The 22083-nt window shown below is 46.2% G+C and overlaps 2 protein-coding genes across 3 annotated transcripts in view; both read right to left on the bottom strand.

Moving 5' to 3' along the window:
• Positions 1 to 9521: 9521 nt before the first annotated feature.
• LOC123429984 lies at positions 9522 to 10362 on the bottom strand. The gene is made up of 2 exons (XM_045113944.1): positions 10069 to 10362; positions 9522 to 9997 (listed from the first exon to the last, which is right to left on the bottom strand). Exons 1-2 carry the CDS (start codon positions 10341 to 10343, stop codon positions 9745 to 9747), a joined length of 528 nt encoding a protein of 175 aa, XP_044969879.1. The 5' UTR covers positions 10344 to 10362; the 3' UTR covers positions 9522 to 9744.
• Positions 10363 to 11225: 863 nt separating this feature from the next.
• Positions 11226 to 22083, bottom strand: part of LOC123426009 (probable (S)-ureidoglycine aminohydrolase) — a 37542-nt gene continuing 26684 nt past the window's right edge. Inside the window, exons 6-12 of one of the 2 annotated variants that reach the window (XM_045109786.1) lie at positions 14837 to 14922; positions 14417 to 14498; positions 14027 to 14083; positions 13547 to 13585; positions 13265 to 13335; positions 11712 to 11765; positions 11226 to 11629 (exon numbers count right to left, since the gene is read on the bottom strand). In XM_045109786.1, coding sequence (XP_044965721.1) covers positions 11557 to 11629; positions 11712 to 11765; positions 13265 to 13335; positions 13547 to 13585; positions 14027 to 14083; positions 14417 to 14498; positions 14837 to 14922 — 462 coding nt within the window. In that variant the 3' untranslated portion in view covers positions 11226 to 11556. The other variant, XM_045109788.1, reaches the window with a different exon arrangement.

Below are 22083 nucleotides of genomic sequence, written 5' to 3'. Positions count from 1 at the left end.
TCCTTCTCCGGCAACGGCGCCAGAAATACTTCTGCTACTTCAACAAAAGACCTTCCAACGGCGCCAGAAATAGGTGTGTCGACGGCACCAGGAATCCTTCTGCTACGGCTACGCCTTAAGGGACTTCCTAGGAAAATATGCAAAGGATTTCCCCCGTGGCCTTGGAGCCTTGCGTTGGTGTTCCCTCGGAGCGGAAAGGGTGATGTAGCGCAGCGGTGGTAAGTATTTCCCTCAGTTTGAGAACCAAGGTATCGATCTAGTGAAGGAGTATCACAAGAGCCTGCACAAACACAAAAAGCTTGCTCCCGGCGCTATGAAGGGGTTGTCGATCCCTTATAGATTGTTCGCCAAGTGAGAACTGAAAGCAACAAAGTAACAAAGCAAAGTACAAGCGAAAGTGGAAACGATAGGTGTGAATAGACCCGGGGGCCGTAGTGTTTACTAGTGGCTTCTCTCATGAAAGCAAGTAGACAGTGGGTGAACAAATTACTGTCGAGCAATTGATAGAACCGCGCAAAGTCGTGGCGTCATCTATGGAAATAATTATATCTATAGGCATCACGTCCAAAACAAGTAGACCGATACTTTCTGCATCTACTACTATTACTCCACACGTCGACCGCTATCGAGCATGCATCTAGTGTATTAAGTCCAAAAGAACAGAGTAACGCCTTAAGCAAGATGACATGATGTAGATGGACAATCTCATATCTACGATAGAGCCCACCATGTTACCCTTGATGGCAACTACACGATGTGTGCCTTGCTGTCCCTACTGTCACTGGGAAAGGTCACCACACGGTAAGAACCCAAAACCAAGCACTTCTCCCATTGCAAGAATCATAGATCTAGTTGGCCAAACAAAACCCAAGACTCGGAGAGACTTACAAGGATATCAAATCATGCATATAATAAATCAGCAAAGACTCAAATATATATCATAGATAATATGATCACAAATCCGCAATTCATCGGATCTCGACAAACACACCGACAAAGAAGATTACATCGGATAGATCTCCATGAAGATCATGGAGAACTTTGTATTGAAGATCCAAGAGAGAGAAGAAGCCATCTAGCTACTAACTAGGGACCCGTAGGTCTGAAGTGAACTACTCACGAGTCATTGGAGGGGCGATGATGACGATGAAGAAGCCCTCCAACTCCAAAGTCCCCTCCGGTAGGGCACCGGGAAGGGTCTCCAAATGAGATCCCGCGGAAACGGAAGATTGCGGCGGCGGAAAAGTATTTTCGTGGATCCCTTGATTTTTTTCTGATTTTTAGGGAATATATAGGCGCAAGATCTAGGTCAGGGGGGCGCCAGGGAGGCCACAAGCATGCCCACCGCCGCCCCCCTGGTGGCGGAGTGGGGGCTTGTGGGCTCCCTGTAGCCCTCCTGGCTTGGCCCACAAGCCCCCTGATCTTCTTTCGTTCAGGAAAAAATCATTTCGGGGATTTTATTCCGTTTGGACTCCGTTCCAAAATCAGATCTGAAAAGAGCCAAAAACACACAAAAAACAGGAACTGACACTTGGCACTGAATTAATAAGTTAGTCCCAAAAAAGATATAAAAGGTACATAAAACATCCAAAGATGACAAGATAACAGCATGAAACCATCAAAAATTATAGATACGTTTGAGACGTATCACCAGTCACAATTCTTTGTGAGATGAGTTCATTTTAATCATTAGGAACAATAGTAATACCTCCTTTCTTAGGGACACAATGAACGGGACTTACCCATCTACTACCAGCTATGGGATAAATTATACTTGCTTCCATAAGCTTTAATTTTTCATTTCTTACCACTTCTTTCATTTGGGGATTCAGTCTTCCTTGGTGATCAACAACGGGTTTAGCATCTGGTTCCATATTAATCTTGTGCTGACAGAGAGTGGGACTAATGCCCTTAAGATCATCAAGAGTATACCCAATAACATCTCGGTGCTTCGTTAAAGTTCTTGACAATCTTTCTTCTTCATGCTGTGTAAGGTTAGCACTGATAATAACATGATATATCTTCTTTTCATCAAGATAAGCATATTTCAAAGTGTTAGGTAATTGCTTTAATTCAAACACAGGATCGCCCTTCGGTGGAGGAGGACCTCCTAAAGTTTCAACAGGCAAGTTGTGTTTAAGGATAGGTTTTTGCTCAAAGAACATATTATGTGGTTCATTTCTTTCATGCATATGCATATCATTTTCATGGTCTAGCAAATATTGTTCTAATGGATCCGTAGGAGGAATGGCAATATAAGCAAGACCAATTACTTCATATTTAGTAGGAAATTATTTGGCATGGGGTTGCTTACTAAACTTGTAGAAATGAAACTCATGAGACATACCACCAAAATTAACACTGAGAATTTCCTTTTTGCAATCTATTTGAGGATTGATAGTGTTCAAGAAGGGCCTACCAAATATTATGGGACAAAAACTATCTTGTGATGAGCCAAGTACTAGAAAATTGGTAGGGTATTTTACTTTTCCACACAAGACTTCAACATCTCTAACAATCCCAAGTGGTGTGATGGTGTCTCTATTAGCAAGTTTAATAGTAACATCTATGTCTTCTATCTCAGCGGGTGCTATCTCATGCATAATTTCTTAATATAAGGTAAAAAGGATAGCACTAACACTAGCACCCATATCACATAAACCATGATAGCGATGATCTCCAAGTTTGACAGAAACGACATGCATGCCAACAACATGTCTACTCTTATCTTTAGTATTAGGTTTGGCAATTCTAGCAGCTTCATTACAGAAATAAATAACATGCCCATCAATATTGTCTACCAAGAGATCTTTAACCATATAAGTACTAGGTTCTACCTTGATTTGCTCAGAGAGTTTGGTTCTTCTAACATAACTTTTGTTAACCACAATTGAAGCTTTAGCATGTTCCTTTATCCTAACACGGAAAGGTGGTTTCTCAATATAAGCAGTAGGCACAACTGGGTCAACATTGTAAATAATAGTTTTAGCCTCAACTTTAATTGTTTCTTCAATTTTTTCTTTAATAGGTGGATGCTATTTAAGTCATTTCTCTTTAGGGAGATCAACATGAACAGCAAAGGTTTCACAAAATGAGGCTACTATCTCATAGTCAAGTCCATACTTAGTGCTAAAATCATTGAAAGCATTGGTATTCATGAAAGTTTAACACAATCAAACTTAGGTTTTATACCTAACTCTTTACCTTCCTCGAGCTCCCAATATTCAGATATGTGTTTAATTCTTTCTAAAAGATCCCACCTTAATTAAATAGTCTTCTTCATACAATAACCACAACAAGAAGTATCAAGCATGGTTTGATCATTACGAGAAAGCCGAGCATAAAAAATCTGAACAATAATTTATCTCGAGAGCTCATGATTAGGGCATGAATATAATACTGACTTCAGCCTCCCCCAAGCTAGAACAATACTTTCTCCTTCACAAGGCCAGAAATTATAGATAAAATTCCAATCACGATGAAGAAGATGCATAGGATAAATTTTTTGGTCAAACTCTAATTGCAATCGATTCTAGTTCCAAGATTGTGTATCATCACATAGCCTATACCATGTCAGTGCTTCCCCCCCCCCCCAAATATAATGGTAATTTTTTTTTCTTGACTTCATCTCCGGATAAACCTGCAAGCTTAAATAATCCACAAACTTCATCCACATAGATCACGTGCATATATGGATGTTTTGTTCCATCTCATGCATAAGGATTACCTAGCAGTTTCTCTATCATACCTAGAGGAATTTCATAATAAACATTTTCAGTAGATTCAGCATGTTGAGGGACAACTCTGGGTGTTTTCGGTGAGGTGAAGATACCCCAAATAAACCCCTCAAAGGATTACTTTCCATAGTGACAAGTAATAGTAAATTTCAGCACGTAATATAAATTTTCCCTTACCAAATTCCGCTTACCAAAGGCGCTTCACTCCCTGACAACGGTGCCAGAAAAGAGTCTTGATGACCCACAAGAATAGGGGGTCAATCGTAGTCCTTTCGATAAGTAAGAGTGTTAAACCCAACGAGGAGCGAAAGGAAATGACAAGCGGTTTTCAGCAAGGTAATTTCTGCAAGCACTGAAATAGCGGTAACAAGTTGTTTGATAGCAAGATAATTGTAACAAGTGACAAGTAGAAATAGTAACAATAGGTGCAGCAAGGTATCCCAATCCTTTTGTGTCAAAGGACGGGCGAGAACAATTTCTTATAATAGGCAGAGCATTCTTAAGGGCACACGGGAATTTTATCTAGTCACTTTCATCATGTTGGCTTAATTCGCGTTCGGTATTTTGATAATTTGATATGTGGGTGGACCGGTGCTTGGGTGTTGTTATTACTTGAATAAACTTCTCACTTATGATTAACAATCCCGCAAGCATCCGCAACTATGAGAAAAATATTAAGAATAAATTCTAACCATACCATTAAACATAGGGATCCAAATCAGCCCCTTACGAAATAGTGCATAGACTGGGTTTAAGTTTTTGTCACTCTCGCAACCCACCCTCTAATTACTACTCCACAATGCATTCCCTTAGGCCCAAATATTATGAAGTGTTATGTAGTCAACATTCACATAACACCACTAAGGGAATCACAACATTCATATCATCAAAATATCGAACGAATATCAACTTCACAAGACTATCTGCAACATGATTTCTCCCGTGGCCTCAAGAACAAAAGTAACTACTCACAAGTGATAAACATGTTCATGATGAGAGAGTTATTAAATAGCATAATGGATTTGAACATATGATCTTCCACCAAATAAACCATAAAGCATCAACTACAAGATGTAATCAATACTACCAGACACACCCGAGGCACCAATCCGAGGTTCCGATACATGATTGAGTACAAGAGATGAACTAAGGTTTCGAGAGGAGATGGTGCTGATGAAGATTTTTATGAAGATTGGCCTCCCAAAGATGAGAGGGTTGTTGGTGATGACGATGGCCTCGATTTCCCCCTCTACGAGGGAAGTTCCTCCGACAGAATCACTCTACCGAAGGGAGATGGGGATATGTACCTAGGGTAGGGTCATAGGCCTGACTTACATGTCCTACCCAAGGACACAACATTAAAGACTTAAATATTTCAAGGAAGACTCTGACTAACTCGCCATAGTACATGGGTCACTCGGTAGAACACCCACTTGAAGGCTTTCTCCCTCCACTCGATGGAAGACTTACACTCGGAAGAACTAGAAGGCAGTTCAGGAGCCACTCCAGGGAGGCCAACGAGCGGGCATTCAACTGGTCATCATAAGTAGCATTTATTACTGATAACGTACGCCTTTATCTTTATTAATTGAACCCTTGGTTGCTTGGCCTTGATGAGGGATAGCGCACTCTATATAAGACACCCCTCCCCTCTGGCACAAGAGTTCGCACCCTCTGTAACACATACATTCCACACGACAAGAGCTCCAGAGCACTGAGACGTAGGGCTGTTACCTCCACGAGAGGGCCTGAACGCATACATCGTGTGTACAAACTTGTCGTAGCTAGGATTCTGCCCTCTACTTACGTACCCCTCACCTCAACTATCAACCTCATTCCCATGACAGAGGGCAAAAGTGCTCCTGCCCATGTTCCACCTCGAGACGGTGGCGCTTCGTCTCGAGAGTCCTCCTCTTAAGTTTTACAGGGTATAAGGGATTTTATACGAGAAGATGGTCGACATAGGTGGGCCAGGTGGCCCACTAGACATCAGGTCGCGCCAGGGGGGCCTGGCATGCCCTGGTGTCTAGTGGGCGTGTGGTGACCCCCCTCCAATACATATTTGCTCCAGTATTGTTATTTATTATCAAATAAATCTCCATAAATTTTCAGCCCAATTGGAGATGTGCAGAATAGGTAACTCTGATGTACCTTTTTTAGGTCCAGAATTCCATCTGCCGGCATTCTCCCACTTGATGTAAACCTTGCATATTATGAGAGAAAAGGCATTAGAATTACTCCACCAAGTGGCAAAATGCATAAGAACACTATAAATAACAGTAACAAAACATGATGCAAAATGGACGTATCAGCTCCCACCCTGCCAAGCCGCCGTTCCACCTCACGAGGGGGTTGATTGTCTACATCAGCCGAGGTGTCGGGCGGGCAGGCAGGCAGGCAGAGCTGGCACAGGCACATGGCCATGGCAGCGGGCGCGTCCCGGCCGCAATGACACCCGTCCCGCTACGTGGCAGCAGAATAGCAAGGCAGCTTGGCAAACGCCACAGGGAAAGAGGCAATCCTTGCTGGGGTACATCGTCCGTGTGCCACCTCATAGCGCATTCAATGTACCTATCCTAGTCCGCCAGAGTTTGGTATTTCCCACTACCTATTCTGGCAAGCAATCACATCACTGCAGTGCGCACTGTACACCGAGTAAAACGACCATTTTAGCCACTGTGGTAACCCCTTTACCCTATAAAAGGAGGTCCATGGCCACCGAGAAAGGGTCGACACCCTGTTCAATCACACTCGTAGCTGAGCCCCTCAAGCATCCTTGTCGGGCTGGTGCGCTCCTGTATTCAACCACATAATTAACTACCACCACAAACGGGACATAGGATTTTATGCTCCCAAGCGGCCCGAACCTGTTAAACCCCTTGCATGTGATCTGGCTCACTGATGCTCTCTGTGCACGGAAGCCCCCTTGTAGAACCGTAAAAGGGGCCTCCCAAGGTCCCATAGATCATCGTTGGTCCATTCCCCCGACATCTTTGGCGCACCACGCAGGGGGATCTCCTGTGCACGTATCTTCATTGGCATTTCCGTGTATCTCCCTCAACGCCCATGGCACCCAAGAGAACTTGAGGCGGCATGGCGGCCGCCCCTTTGACGTCCAAGCTGCCCACGTCGGCCGAAACGGGCGACGAGGGCGAGCGTGGTGACCATACGCATCGCGCTGGTGAACGCAGCCACAATACCGCGTGGATCTTCGCAAGCCACAACCCGAACCCTGCCGGTGTGCTAGCGCAAAGCGCTCCGACGATGGCCGGGGCGACGCCGTAGCCGCGGCAACAACTTCGGGACGACGACCGGACTTCCTCCATGCCCCTCACTAGACAACCGTGACCCACACCCGCGAGAAGACGATCCGGGGCATCGCGTGGGTAAGGCTCATGTGCAAGGAGCGCATGACCACGCTCGGCCACCTCCCCCTAGTGAGGACCGCGGGTGGGCGACGGCGCGGGGAAGTGCTCTTTCTAGCACTGCTAGGAGTAAGAGGGCTACCCGTGCCCCGGCCCCTAAGACCGTGGGAGAAGCTCTAGCGCAGGCTCACCTGCTGCTGAACTTCCCGCCTGCGCTGGAGATGATGGAAGAGTGGAGGGAAACCATCTAGAGCCTATTGAGATACTTGCAGAGCATCTTTATGGTCACCCAGTTACGTTGTGACGTTTGATACACACAAGGCATTCCTCCGGTGTGAGTTTCATGATCTCATGGTTTTAGGAATAGATACTTGGCATGTAGAAAGCAATAGAAATAAACTTAGTGATATGATCAAATGCTATGCTTACGGTTGGGTCTTGTCCATCACATCATTCTCCTAATGATGTGATCTCGTTATCAAATGAAAACTCATGTCTATGGTTAGGAAACCTTAACCATCTTTGATCAACGAGCTAGTCTAGTAGAGGCTCACTAGGGACACTGTGTTGTCTATGTATCCACACATGTATCAAAGATTTCAATCAATACAATTATAGCATGGATAATAAACAATTATCATGAACAAGAAAATATGATAATAACTAATTTATTATTGTCTCTAGGGCATATTTCCAACATTCAAATGGGCAGTGTCCCACGTTTTCAGAAATCACATATCGAATCTGCATTCCGATCATGCCGAATTTTCTGATCTCACCGATCTCCTCGATCATCGCAAACCCGGTTCGGATTTGCGTTTCACTATTAACCCCGATGGCGGAAACCGACCGGTAAGGGTAGGTTGTGTCACGACCTCATCGATTCCGTTTGATAGAAAACATAGCCTCAATGGTCCCGTTGTGCATTTTATCTCATCAATTGTGCACATAGCCGATCTCATAAACAACGACAGATCTCATCCGCCACCTTCACATATAAAATATGCATCCGTTCTAAAACCAAAACCTATAGCAGAGGCTCTGATACCACTGTTGGGATCTATCGTAGGTGCATCGTATGCAAATTAAATTTTCTATGCATAGAACATCCAAGAACATGCTATGGAGATGGATCTCAAATCGTTACCACTAGACATGCAGTGTCGTGCAGCGGAAATAGAGTTGGGGCAGCGCGTCCGCGTGGTCCGTCTCCTCCTAGTACGATCTCCCTCGAGCAGCCGTTCTCCGGATCCCACATACAGGTTCGCTGAAGCAGCGCAAGTGCACCACCTCTAATGGTATCCGCACATGCAGGAGGAACATCGTGCGACGGACTACTAGGTCCGATTAGAGAGTCGACGGCAAGTGGAGGTGGCTAGTTGTAACACATCCAAAGCCCTAATGACGGCACTAAAGCGATCAACTGAATAAGTGTGCTGCACCTCCACTATATATAGGCATCTGGCTTGGGCTCAACTCTTGGGCCTCGCACGGATCCTAAAGCCTATAAGTAGTTCCTTCCCTTAAGTGTGTGACCCCTTAGGTTCTCGTTCACTTGGTCGTGATTCAGATCACATCCGGCTCGACTAGTCGATAGCGGCCTCTAGCAAAGCGTGTCGACTCCAAGTGTCTGATGAAGCTGGTTAGGCGAACATGTACTTCACACTTTTGTTCCCTTTGGCACACGATACATATTGTCGTGCTCAAGGCGACATGGTCATTCTGGTTGCCACACAATCTCTTTCTCATTCTGGTGAATCCGACCGACACTTCGAATTATCTCATAATCCTCATTGTATGGCCATGCTTATCCAGTTCGGATCACGTGAGGGGCCCAGAGTATATCTCTCCTAATGAGGGGGCAAATCCCATCTTGCTCGACCATGTCTCGTAAAATGGGTCTGGACAAGCTCGAAACCTACCTTTGTAACTACCAAGTCACAGAGTACCGTTTGGTTGGCCCAAAGCAGGTCTATCAGCATCCCGATTACATGCGCCAGTTCAGGTCTTAGGACATATAACGGACGTTGTACTAGAGACTCACAAATAACCTATCGCTGCATCACATAGTTGGGTATGTCCAACTGAGACCTTATCTCGACTCAGATCCGACTACGCCGAATCCGACCAAACCTTTTTAGGTCCATATTATCCGGCTAGCATCCAATGCTATATGGTCAGTGCGACAGAACCATCCACCGTGTCATATGCTAGTCTGGTTGGTTGCGTGTCCAGACAACCCTTTCGACTAGGCACTATTTAGGACAACCATCATACAATGTGTAGTCTCACAAACAAGTCACGTACTTGTTAATACACATCATTGATAATTTCCAAGGACTACCTTTATTCATAAACACATAGGAAATGTCATCATACATGATTGCCTCTAGGGCATATCTCCAACACCATACTCCGCCACTTGCACACCACTCGGTGGAGCATGGTTCACTTGGTCGATGCAACTGGACTATCGGTTGCATTGATCATGGATGATGCTCCAACAATGCCCAAACGAACCTTGTGTACTGCTTGATCGCACGTCTACGGAGGTGTTGTAGTAGTCGGTGATCCTCTCCCAAAACATGGTCTTGATTTGATCCGTTTCGATCATTGCATCCATGGAGATAGCACACCAAGCGTCACAAAGCGCAATGTCCTCCTTTTGGTTGTAGTTTTGGGTGCGGGTCCTTGAGGCCTTGATGCTTGCTCCGGTCACCTCCACCACCTCCTCTTCGAACACCACCCCTTGGACCTCCTCCCTGGCCTCCTCCGTGTCTTGGGTCTTGGGTGGTCAGATGATCCTGAAACGAGTCATAATAGTTGAGCTCATCAAGGCCAACGGTGGCCAAGGACTCCAACGATGTGAGGAATCCGGTCGTGTTCATCTCCACTCTACAATGTCAAAGCAAGCACAATAAACAATCACTCTTGAATGCCAAGGAGATGCGAGATTTTATTTTTACCTTGTTGGCATTTCATCAAGCACTCGGCGGTCGCATTTTTTGTTGCCAACTGCGGCCGCCGCTCGCGTCGGAGCAATCGCCATAGGGGCAGCCGAAGTTGTCGCACGAGGTGTAGCCTTTGGATGAGGCATCGCCGCAGTCTTCTTTGTCTTCTTCTTGGCGGCCGCCTCGACGAGCGCCGCCGCCGTGGCAACGGCTCTGGAGCCCATTTTCCTTTGGTATCCGTGACGAGAGGGCGGCGTGCCGTTGCGGGCGGCGGCGGCTTTGGAGCCCATTTGCCTCTGGTATCCGTGACGAGAGGGCGGCGTGCCGTTGCGGGAGACAGAGTGGCCACCCCAGACACCATTAGCACGGTTGGAGGCGAAGCTTGGAGCGTGTGATTCTTTGTCATCCCAAGCTTTTTTCTCGACACCGACAATCAAGCTTTTTTTCTCGACACCGACAATGGCACGTGGGTGGTTTCCTGCGGCGATACGCCGACGTCGGTGGTCGAGGGGGTGAGCAGGGGGTGTTGGCTATTCATTCCGGACAGCTTGGAGGTGGTCGGCGGGGTGAGCGGGGGGTGTTGGCTATTCATTCCGGATAGCTTGGAGGTCATTGATGGCGTCGAGGGCGGGCGTGAGTATGGCGCACGCGGGTGGTTTCCTGCGGCGATACGCCGACGTCGGTGGTCGACGGGGTGAGCGAGGGGTGTTGGCTATTCATTCCGTGCAGCTTGGAGGTGGTCGACGGGGTGAGCGGGGGGTGTTAGCTATTCATTCCGGATAGGTTGGAGGTCATTGATGGCGTCGAGGGCGGGCTTGAGTATGGCGCGGGAGGGAGAGGGAGTTTTATGCAGCCACCCAAAGTTGGAGCATATTTAGGGAAATTAGGGTGGTGGTGGTGGGGTGGGGGGGGGGGGGGGGGATAGAGAGCTGGAGTAAAAAAATACTCCCTTAACGTTTTTAGGGGATCAGCTAGGTCCACCGTAAGGGAGTAAACCGAAAATTTTACTCCCTTATGGCCGTATTGGGGATCAATTAGAAATGCCCTAAGTGCAAGACTTAACATGCACCGTGGGTTTGTACATCCACTCTTCCATCGAGTGACACCAACTTACTTACTCCCTCCGTTTCTACATATAAATCTTTAAAAATAAATAAAATGGACCACATACAAAACAAAACGAATGACATTTAGGGGATTAGCCAGTCGAGATTACTGAAGTGCCACGGCTGCGGCAATTTCTGTCCAGACACGCATACATGGAAGTTTCACAGTTCAACTTCGAAAAAAGAGAAAAGAATATCACAGTTCATATCATCCTCTAACCACCTGTGGGCAGCCATGAACATCACAATTTTCCATGTACTCATATGACATTATTATTTTTACATTGATACTCTGGAATCTGGGCAGTTCGCCAGCAAGCAATTGGAGCAATTTCTTTTTGGGGGGCACCTCGTAGAAGAACTCTTCATAGTTGCATAGCTCTCTATGGTGCCCTGCTCATATCAGTGGATTCCTGTTGACATCTTTGTACAGCAAGTACCTAGACTTGGTTTTACCAAGGGCAGCATACCTGGAACAGCAAAGCAACAGCCATGAGCTGCCTACAAAAGCCAAGTTCATCAATGATGAACGCAAAGTTCGCACACACTAACCATTGAGGCACAAATGGCGCCATCCAAATGGTATCGCCGGCTTGCACCGGATACCTGTATCATCAATGCAAAATACTCTATAGTGGAATATGGAACATTATGAAATATATGCCCAAACAGCAGTTGACGTTACACTTTCAGGAAAGAACACTGTATGCTGGCTTTGAGAACATAATGTTACAATTGCAAGTCAAAAATATGTAAACATTTGAAGGGCAATGGACGGAAAAGGAAGCAAAAAATGGAACATATTAATAAATTGCAAATTATGCATATTAAAAATAATCCAACATATTTGTAAAAGCTACTGTATGTCAGTATTGTCTGATTGGTAATGACTATGGAGCAAGCGTCTTCTAGTACTAGAAGGGTTGGGCGCACTTCGCTGCGTTGTTGATATTTTCGGATTTTCATAATCTTGTACTCACTATCTTAAAATATAAGGTGTATTGGTTTTTTAAAAAGTCAAACCTCTTCAAATTTGACCACATCTTTATAGAAATATATCATTATCCATAAAATCAAATCGGATTCTTAGATTCACCATGAAATGAATTTTCATATTTTATTATTTAGTATTGTGGATGTCTTTACGTCTGATCCTGGTCAAAGTTAAAAAAAAGTTGGCTTTTCAATAAACTGATACACCTTATATTTTAGTCCCTCTGTCCCAAAATAAGTGACTCAACTTTGTACTCCCTCCGGTCCTTTTTAGTCTGCATATAAGTTTTGTCCGAAGTCAAAGTATCTCTACTTTGACCAAACTTATAGAAAAAATTATGAACATTCACCATGCCAAATCAATATTGTTAGATTCTTTACGAAATGTAGTTTCATAATGTATATATTTGATATTGCAGATACTGATATTTTTTAATATAAATTTGGTCAAACTTTGTAAAGTTTGACTTGACCGAAATCTAATATGCGGAGTAAAAAGGACCGGAGGGAGTACTAACATTAGTACAAAGTTGAGTCACTTAATTTGGGACGGAGGGCGTAGAACCGAGTGAGTATTAGGTTTGGTTAGGGGGAAGATGATGGAGTGCCTTTTCTTTTTTATTCATATAATGCGGTGTTCTAGCGGGCTTTCGCGGTGTGATTTCGTGATCTGCTAATCAACTCATACTTATGTGGGAACAATTTCTGCGTTGGTGGCTGCATGTACTATATTGGTGCTATAATATTATATGTTGACGCTATTTTTTTCTAGGTGATGAGAGGGTGCCTAGGATTGATAAGTTTTTATAGGCCGGTTGCTTCCAATTGATTTGAAAAATTGTTGACCCATTCAATTTTTTATCGAAACCCCATATTTAATTTCTCAATGAAATAAGAGACCATAGTTAATTAAAATAATTGAGTGAGAGATTGTTGATCCGGTCAAAATCGGTGACCCAATTCCAAATTGATGACCTCAAGTGAATGAGAGGCCTCCAGTTTTAGGGAGCTTAGTGATATAGTATATATCACAACCAAGATATGACCTCTTTCATGAAACAACTTCCATCTCTAGTCATAAAACAACAAAATGTTTAATACTGCATCCTTACCAGCTATTTCCCAATCGATATATTCCTTGTCCCTCTAAAAGCAGCAGCCCATGTTGATTGTAATGAACCTCCTGGTAGAATCAAATCGAAAAAGAAGACCGAGGCTTCAGAACAGGATGGTGCTACTGCTGTGAATGAATGCATGCAAAATAGCATCAAATATCCTCTAGTGAGAAGTTTTAGATTAAGAAACAGAATATGATTGCAGTTCGCCCATCATAACAGGCATTATCAAAATTATTAAAAGTATTGTAATACACACACAAAGATGTACGTACATACCTTCACATTGAGATACTCGCCTGGCTGAAAGTCCATTATCTGCAAGTGAGGGAGAAGCATATCAAGAAACTCATTCTTCAGTCATCATTCAGAAGCAGACACTTCTAATCTGAATGAACAACTTCGGACTATATGTTATGTTGTGGGGCTCACAAAACCTAACCTGAAAATACGCCATCGATGTAACTCTCAGTTGTACGGTAATATTTTGTAAGATTGTTACTAGTCCCCTCTAATAAAAGTGTTTCACACAGCGTAAAACCTTTTCCAACAACAAATGCTTCAACGTGGAACATATTTCTTTGTTCGGCTGAAACTCAGTGAACAACTCCCCTTTTCTTGTGAGGGAAGTTCATGATTAACTCGAAGTGGCCAAGAAAGAGTTTTAAATACAATGCTTGGTTGGCTTAAACTCAACGTTGGGTCGAACAATTTATGACACAATAAGCAACTTAACCAGCCAAAGATAATCAAACTTACATGAATATTAAAGTCATAAGGTAGAGAAGTGGGTAGCAGCTTCCTCAATTCAAATACCTGGTGAAAAAACAAGAGGTAAAAGATTTGAGGTCAGGGCTGAAGACAGAACGTCGTAACAGGAAAGAAAGCAACAGTTTTTTATGGACGTTCAAAGTTGGCAAAGAGGATCAGAAACAAGACAAATTTGCAAATGAAAGCAACCAGATATTGATATATACATTCAGATTCTGAAATACACATTAAGTTTGTTGATTAGTGGTTCCTTCATCTGGAATACACGTAGTATATACTATATAACAAAGGCTTAATAAATGGCAGGAATCCAAGCTACTTAGGTGCCTAGAGATTGTAGGAAAGATGATCCAAAGAAAAAAGTACAGTAACATTGACCTCTCCTGGAGTTTCAAGGAGGGGTTGCTTATCTGTTGAACCAACAACTAGATCAGGTTGGTAATCCCCAATGGATGTGTACCTAAAGGAACATATTTGCAACAGAACTTGGTATTATTTGAATTAGCAAAAAACAGCAAAAAAACATTGAATGAAAAACACTTGTACAGTTGTACCCGAGTTAAGTGAGTTTCAGAACAAAAGGGGGAAAAGGCAATGATTATCATAATAATTGACGCAATGATTATCATAATAATTGACTAAATGTCAACCAATATCTGTCATGGAACTTAATTCAATATTGGAGAATTAGAACACGTTTAACTGACAGATGACCTTCAACAAGAACAATGCAACTAGGTCTATATGAATGGTGAATAAAAATCAAATTTGCAAAACACTGGAATATAACCATTGTACCTCCTCTCAAAGATTACAAGAGTGGTTGGTTTATCTGATATCACAGAGTGCTTCATGTTTGCAGGAAGATAAGCATAAGAGTCTACCTGCAACCATCATCAAGTCATTTATCAAATCAAACTATCCTGGTCAAACTTTACTTCTCAAAGGTTGTTCAAAAGAGGACAACAGTCAGAAAAAAATTAATCATGATTGTGGGATGAACTAGGTTGCTTCAGGATAAAAACTTATATGCCGTTGGATATTTCTCAAGAACCACAGTCTGCAGTGTGTACTGAAGGTTTCCTTTGAACTCTTTTGAACACGTTACCCGTTTTGTCACTATTGACATGTAACGAACCGAGGAGAAAGGGGATCGGCGATCCAGGGTTACGTGAGAAGAGCAGGGAGGGGATGAGACTTGGAGAAGAAGGATGGGATTGCAAAGTAAAAGGTTAGGTGCAGAGAGGAATGTTCATCACGCATGACTCCCTTGGCCACAGGCGGCCACTTTTAAAGCCCCTACACACACACACCCTCCACCGGTAGGTGGGTCCAGCTCGCAGGCGTGCCAGTCACACTTGCCAAGTGTAGGCAAGGTGTCCCCCCCCCCCCACCCACCCCGCCCATAAGGTGCGGCTCCTTCATCTTCCTCCTCGTCCCAGCTGGGTGCGGCTAGCGTTGCCAAAGAATCTCATAGTCTTCCCATGTTGTGGTCTCTGGCGAACTGGTGCCCCATTACACCTTGAGCTGCACGACCGGCGCGTCGCAATGTTTCATCATGCGTCATTCGAGAATGCGCGTAGGCTCGGTGGCGGTGGCGGTGGCGGAGGGGTCTGGAATCCTCGACAAGTCCGCGTACGCCGGCATGAAGGGATTCAATTGGGAGACGTGGAAGACCGGATGGACACAGCTCGTCGGCAGCAGTTGAGTTTGTACGCCAGAGGCCCGATCTTCTCTAGCACGGCGTAGGGTCCAAAGTACTTGAACGCGAGCTTGGCACAGGGTCGATTGACGACCCATTGCTAGACGAAGGGTTGGAGCTTGAGGAGTACTTGCTCGTCAACCTGGAAGTGGCGCTCGGTGCGGTTGCGGTCGGCATGCTTCTTGAACCGCCGTTGTGCGCGCTCGAGCTAGGCGTGGACGTGAGCGGGCCAGTCCATGTCCTCGCCGTCGGGCGCCACGTCTACCCACGTCGCCATTGCGCCCAGGTTGGCCTCCTTGCCATACAACGCTTTGAATGGAGTACAATTGAGCGACGAATGGAACATGGAGTTCTACCAGAATTCTGCCATCGATAGCTGTCGTGGGAATGAAACTGACAGTAGAGGTGTAGGGTGTGAAAGGAGAGGGCAGAGTCCTAGCTACGACAAGATTGTACGCAAGATGTATGAGTTCAGGCCCCTCTTGTAGAGGTAACAGCCCTACCTCTCAGTGCTCGGGAGCTCTTGTGGTGTGGAATATGTATTACAGGGGGTGCGAACCCTTGTGACAGAGGGGAGGGGTGGGTTATATAGAGTGCGCTACCCCTCATCAAGGCCCCAGCATCTAAGGGTTCGACCAATAGAGTTTAAAGGTGTACGTTACTGATAACGTATGTATGTAATTAATGCTATTCATGATGATCAGCCGAACGCTCGTCTGTTGGCCTCCCTGGAGTGGCTTCTGGTCTTCTGCGTCGACTGGTTTCTTCCGAGTGGAAGTTGGTTGTCGAGTGAAAGGGAACATCTTCCGAGTGACTTCTTACCGAGTGACTTTAGACGCAATGGCTATCCAATTTGAATGCTCTTCGTGACCATCAAGTCTTTAATGAGGTACCCTTGGGTAGGACGTCTAGGTCAGGCCTATGACCCTACCCTAGGTACATATCCCCATCATTAGCCCCTGAATGGATCGGGGTTCGAGTGAGGAAGGGGTCGATGCGGATTCTGTCGAGTCATACTGATCTTGAACATACTTCCGGGCTTGAAGAACTTCGTGTCGACTGAAGTCTTTGTCATTCACCTTGATCGATTCTGTTGTGAAGCACGTCCGAGTGAATTTAAGCACTTGAAGTTGATCCGAGTGGTTGACGAGATCTTGAGATGTGACGGATCACTTCGTCAGGTCCGGAATTCACGGGATTCGAAATTTCGGGTACCACGCGCTGCGCGATGATGACGCAACAACCAGGGCAAGTGGGGCAGCGACGCCTCGATTATCGTGTCGTCCTTATCGCCACATATCACGTCTCCTCTGTTATCGGGATAGACAGAGATCTGGGGGGGTCCACCAGTCAGTGACTCACTCGGGCGATTATAAATCTGGTCGGCGTTAGGGTTGAGGCAGTGCCTCCCTCTGCTTCTTCCCCGCTTCCTCTCCACCTCCGTCTCGCAGGTGCTGCTTTGGTTCGTCTCCGCCGCTGCAGCAATGACGAAGGGCAAGACGAGTCAGCTTGAGCGCGCCAAGAAGGGTGGGAAATCGAGGAAGCCAAGCGGCCGATCTGCGCTGCCGTCGGGGTGGATCCAGGGAGACTTTCTCCCGTCCACTGTCCGGAAGGAGGACGTTCTGGAGCTTGTTGAGCATGGGATGGTGGCCGAGAAGTCTTGGAGGCTGCCAGAAGGAAAGCTCGAGCCGGAACCCCACGAAGGGGAACGGGTCCTCCTCCTAACTCAAATTGAGCGAGGTTTCTCTCTGCCCCCTCATCCTTTCATCCGCGGCTTTCTGTATTATTTTGGTGCACAACTTCATCAACCTCCTCCCAACTCCACCGCGTATCTCTCTGCATTCGTCACACTGTGCGAATGCTTTCTGCGATGTCCTCCTCATCGGGGACTGTTCAAACACATCTTCTCTGTGCGCTCCCACCAAGCAGTGAAGAAAGCAAACCCGAGTGACAGTAGGACTCACGTCATCCAGTTATGTGGTGGTCTGGGGATCCAAAAGAGGAGTAGGAGTACGTATCCCCAGATGACCCTTCCTGAGTCAGTCCGGAACTGGCAGTCGACGTGGTTCTATTGCAATGACATTGCGTCTCTGAACATGTCGACTGGCCTTCCTCCGTTCATCTTGGAACGACCGACTGCTCCTAGGACGATAAATGTGTTCAATGATGAGAAGACTGAGGTGGGGATGTTGGTAAACGAGGTGGTTAACTTGGTCCGTGGAGGAGTGACGGGGATGAATCTGCTCGAGACATTCCTTGGTCGGCGCATTCAGCCTCTTCAGGCGAGGGATCACGCCATGTGGCACTACTCGGGCCCTGAGGACTCCACTCGGTCGCACCCGGAGGAGGTTTCGGAAGAAACCGTAGCTCAGTGGCTCAAGAGCATCACTGGACCCTGGGACAATCCCTTGGAGCCAAGCGGGTCGCACCTTACTCTGCTGAGAACAAACCACGGAACCTGGTGCGTTATATCCTTTCTGATTACTTTCATGTCTTTGTCGAGTGACTGGATCTTTGACCGACCGATTCTGCTGCTTTTATTTCTTGTAGGAGTGGTCAAACATGCATTCTCCCGTACCCAACGGGGATCAATTTGACATCGGAGGGGAAAGTGAAGGTGGCAGTGTTGACAACAATTATGCTGAGGACAGTGAGGGGAGCGAAGATGATTCGGGTGACAGCGAGGAAGAAAATCAGTCTCCTCCGCGGCCCGAATCACGGTCCAAGCATCGCCATGATCCAGCGGCTCCTCCAAGCAAGACCTGAGCATTCAGCAGCAGGAACGTGAAGCGCGACAAAGCTGTTGCGATTGACTCTACAGAAAAAGCCGCCAAACAACCCAAGCCTGATGCTCCTAAGCCTCGGAAGGCCCTGCCCCGAATGAGGATTGTTGTGCCAGTTGCTTCAACGTGAGTATTCGTCTCTTTCTTTGTTTTGTCATTGTGACTTTCCGTGTCGCTGACGACCGAGTGAAATTTACTTGCCAGAGCTGCTACCTCAGTGACGATGCCTGTTGGGGATGAAGAATATCCTATGGACTTGGATGCTGTGGATATGCTTGCTTCTCAACAAGGTATGATGAGTCTTCATTTTACTCTGTTTTGTAGATGGAATCCGTCGACTAAACTAGCCGATACTGTCGACTGACAGCTACAGACATCATCCTCTTGGATGATGAGAGAGAACCGCAACGCACGGCTGCCGAACAAACTCAGGCCATGCCTTCAGGACCGGTGTCGAGTGTTCCTCCAGCCAGTTTGACTGCTTTGATTACAGCTCCTCCGACTGGTTCAACTGTTATGACAACAGTGCCGACTGCGCCTCCTCCGGTAACTCTTGTTACCACTGTTGCGACACGGACTCCTTCAACGCTTGCATATTCTATGCAACATGTCCCGGAAGATCAAACTGGAGCTGCTAAAGAAGCCATGATTCAAGCCGGACTGATGATGCAGCGGACCAGAGAGGCGTATGAGGCTAGCAAGTTGGCATACGATGCCGGTTCGGTGCTTCAAGCTAACATCCGAGTAAGTGCAATTGTAAGTTCATTTCCGACTGAGTCTTCTCAATATGCTTTTACACCCACTGGGTGTTTTCTTGCGTCGTGTGGTTGTTTGTCTCTAATCCAGTGGGGGCACGCTGAGTGAACCCACTGGGTGTTGTCCCCGAGACCGTTGTCGATTGCTTGCATCGGCAGGGGTCTGATTTGAAGAGTTATTCTCTGTTTTTGACTCGGCCAGGCCGAACATGGTCGGGTGGTTTTTTTATCCAGTGGGAGCACGCTGAGTGCACCCACTGGGTGTAGCCCCCGAGACCGCTGTCGAGTGCTTGCATCGGCAGGGGTCTAATTGGAAAACACACTCTGTTTCTTTTTCGTGACTCGGCCAGGACGGACCTGGTCGAGTGGTTTATATCCAGTGGGGGCATGCTAAGTGCACCCACTGGGTGTAGTCCCCGAGACTAATGTCGATCGTTCACGAATGGTATTAGTCTTAAGAACTTGGGTGGGTGCGGCGGGCCGCCATTCGGTCGACTGAACTGTACTTCTCCACTCGGGAGCGGGAAAATATTAGTGTTGACTGAACTATTTCCTTGATGTTTTTCAGAAAGCCTGTGTGATTGGATCCAAGTATGCCAACTTGGAATCAGAGAAGAACCAGCTTCAGCTGGATCTGGAGGTGAAGACCAATGACTTGGATGCCTTGAAGAACGCACTCGAAGACAAGGACAAGGTTCTTGCAGAAGTTAAGAGGTCCGAGGCTGCTGAGAAGAAGCTCTTGGACATCGGTAAGTTGGAAGAAGAAAACACGAAGTTGAAGAAAGAACGATCGAATGGGGGAAAAAGCTTGAGCAAATGGCGAAAAGGGGGAATGCCATGTAAAAGTTTCTGAAGGACTTCCTGACCAAAATGCTCGCGACGCTTACTGGTATGCTTCTTTCACCGAGTGAATCGTTTCGAACTTTACCGAATGAATTGTGACTGACTTTTCATTTTTCCCTCGCACAGAATTCTACCTGGATTTGGACAAGGAGACTGAAGAGGTGGAGCCGTATCTGGACCCCTCCAAGTCACATGTTCCAGATGCCATGGCCGTAGATATGTTTCCTCTCAACGCTCCCTCTTGAAGGTCCAAGGATACGTTGCCCGATTGCGAGCGTGGAAGAAATCTGCTGCACGATGTGGAGCCAACGTGACCCTTTCGCTCGTACGGGTCCATTGCAAAGAAGCTAGGGAAGATAAGTTGAAGGCACTCCAGGTGGCTAACACGAAGAAGCTCAAGTTTGAAGATTTCATGGAGACCTTCATCGACGCGGCGACTCGCATCGCTGATGGGATCGACCTTGACACCTTCGTTGAGCCTGCGAGTCCTGGTGAGCCTTGAGAAGGAACTTTGATTACCGTCCAAACTTTAATTCGCATCGGTATGCCGAGTGTTACTGTATCCATTAGAACTTCGTTCGGGTGTTGAACCCGAGTACCTTCGTCTGCATGGACGACTTTAATCCGTGCTGGATTTCTTCGAATTTATTTGCATTTGGCTGAGTTTGTTTGGTTTTTGAATGTTCCCGAGTGAATAGGTTGCTATTCATTCGGAAAGATTTTTTACTTAGGCGATTGATTCGCGGCTAAGCCCCCGAGTGAAAGGATTGCTCTTCACTCGGAGTAATTTCTATGTTTAGGCGAAGACTGGTTCGCAGCTAAGCATCCGAGTGAATAGGTTGCTATCCATTCGGAAGGGTTTTTAACTTAGGCGAAAACATGTTCGCAGCTAAGACCCCGAGTGAGAGGATTGCTCTTCACTCGGAGTATATTCTATACTTAGGCTATACTTAGGCGAAGACTGGTTCGCAGCTAAGCATCCGAGTGAATAGGTTGCTATCCACTCGGAAGGGATTTCAACTTAGGCGAAAACATGTTCGCGGCTAAGCCCCCGAGTGAGAGGATTACTTTTCACTCAGAATATATTCTATACTTAGGCGAAGACTGGTTCGCAGCTAAGCATCCGAGTGAATAGGTTGCTATCCACTCGGAAGGGTTTTTAACTTAGGCAAAAACATGTTCGCGACTAAGCCCCCGAGTGAGAGGATTGCTCTTCACTCGGAGTATATTTTGGGTGTGAAACTGCTCGATCGGAATCGACACAAATTGTAGAAATTATGACTTTGACAAGCAACATTGTTCAGTAAGCTCTCTTATTACATCAATCCCATCGGTTGTCAAGCATAAAAACGTCAGAGTACATCTGCATTCCAAGCACGGGGTTCATCGGCTCTCTTCTTGAGGTTGTAAAGATGGTAGGCTCCATTGTTCAGTACCATGGTGACGACGAATGGTCCTTCGCACGTAGGGGCTAGCTTGTGAGGTCTCTGTTTATCCACTCAGAGAACCATATCGCCTTCGTGGAACGCCCGACTCCTGACATGCTTTGCATGGAAGCGACGAAGATCTTGTTGGTATACAGTCGACCGAATTAAGGCCAGTTCACGCTCCTCTTCCAAGAGATCCACTCCGTCCTGCCGCGCCTGTTCAGCTTCAGCTTCTGAATATAAATCCACACGGGGAGAATTATGAAGGAGAACACTCGGCAAGACAGCTTCAGCTCCATACATCAAGAAGAAAGGTGTACGTCCAGTCGACCGGTTAGGAGATGTTCTTAAGCCCCACAAAACAGATGGTAGTTCAGTTACCCAGGCTCCAGCTGCATGTCCAGATCCCGCATGAGTCGCGGTTTCAGCCCCTGAAGGATAAGGTTGTTTGCCCGCTCAGTTTGTCCATTGGTCTAGGGGTGTGCGACGGACGCATAATCCACCCGAGTGCCTTGAGCAGAGCAAAAGCGCCTGA

This window comes from Hordeum vulgare, chromosome 2H (genome assembly GCF_904849725.1).
Source record: "Hordeum vulgare subsp. vulgare chromosome 2H, MorexV3_pseudomolecules_assembly, whole genome shotgun sequence".
Taxonomy (NCBI): Eukaryota; Viridiplantae; Streptophyta; class Magnoliopsida; order Poales; family Poaceae; genus Hordeum; species Hordeum vulgare.
The sequence above is the reverse complement of the archived record's forward strand: the minus strand, read 5'-3'. Positions and strand labels throughout refer to the sequence as shown.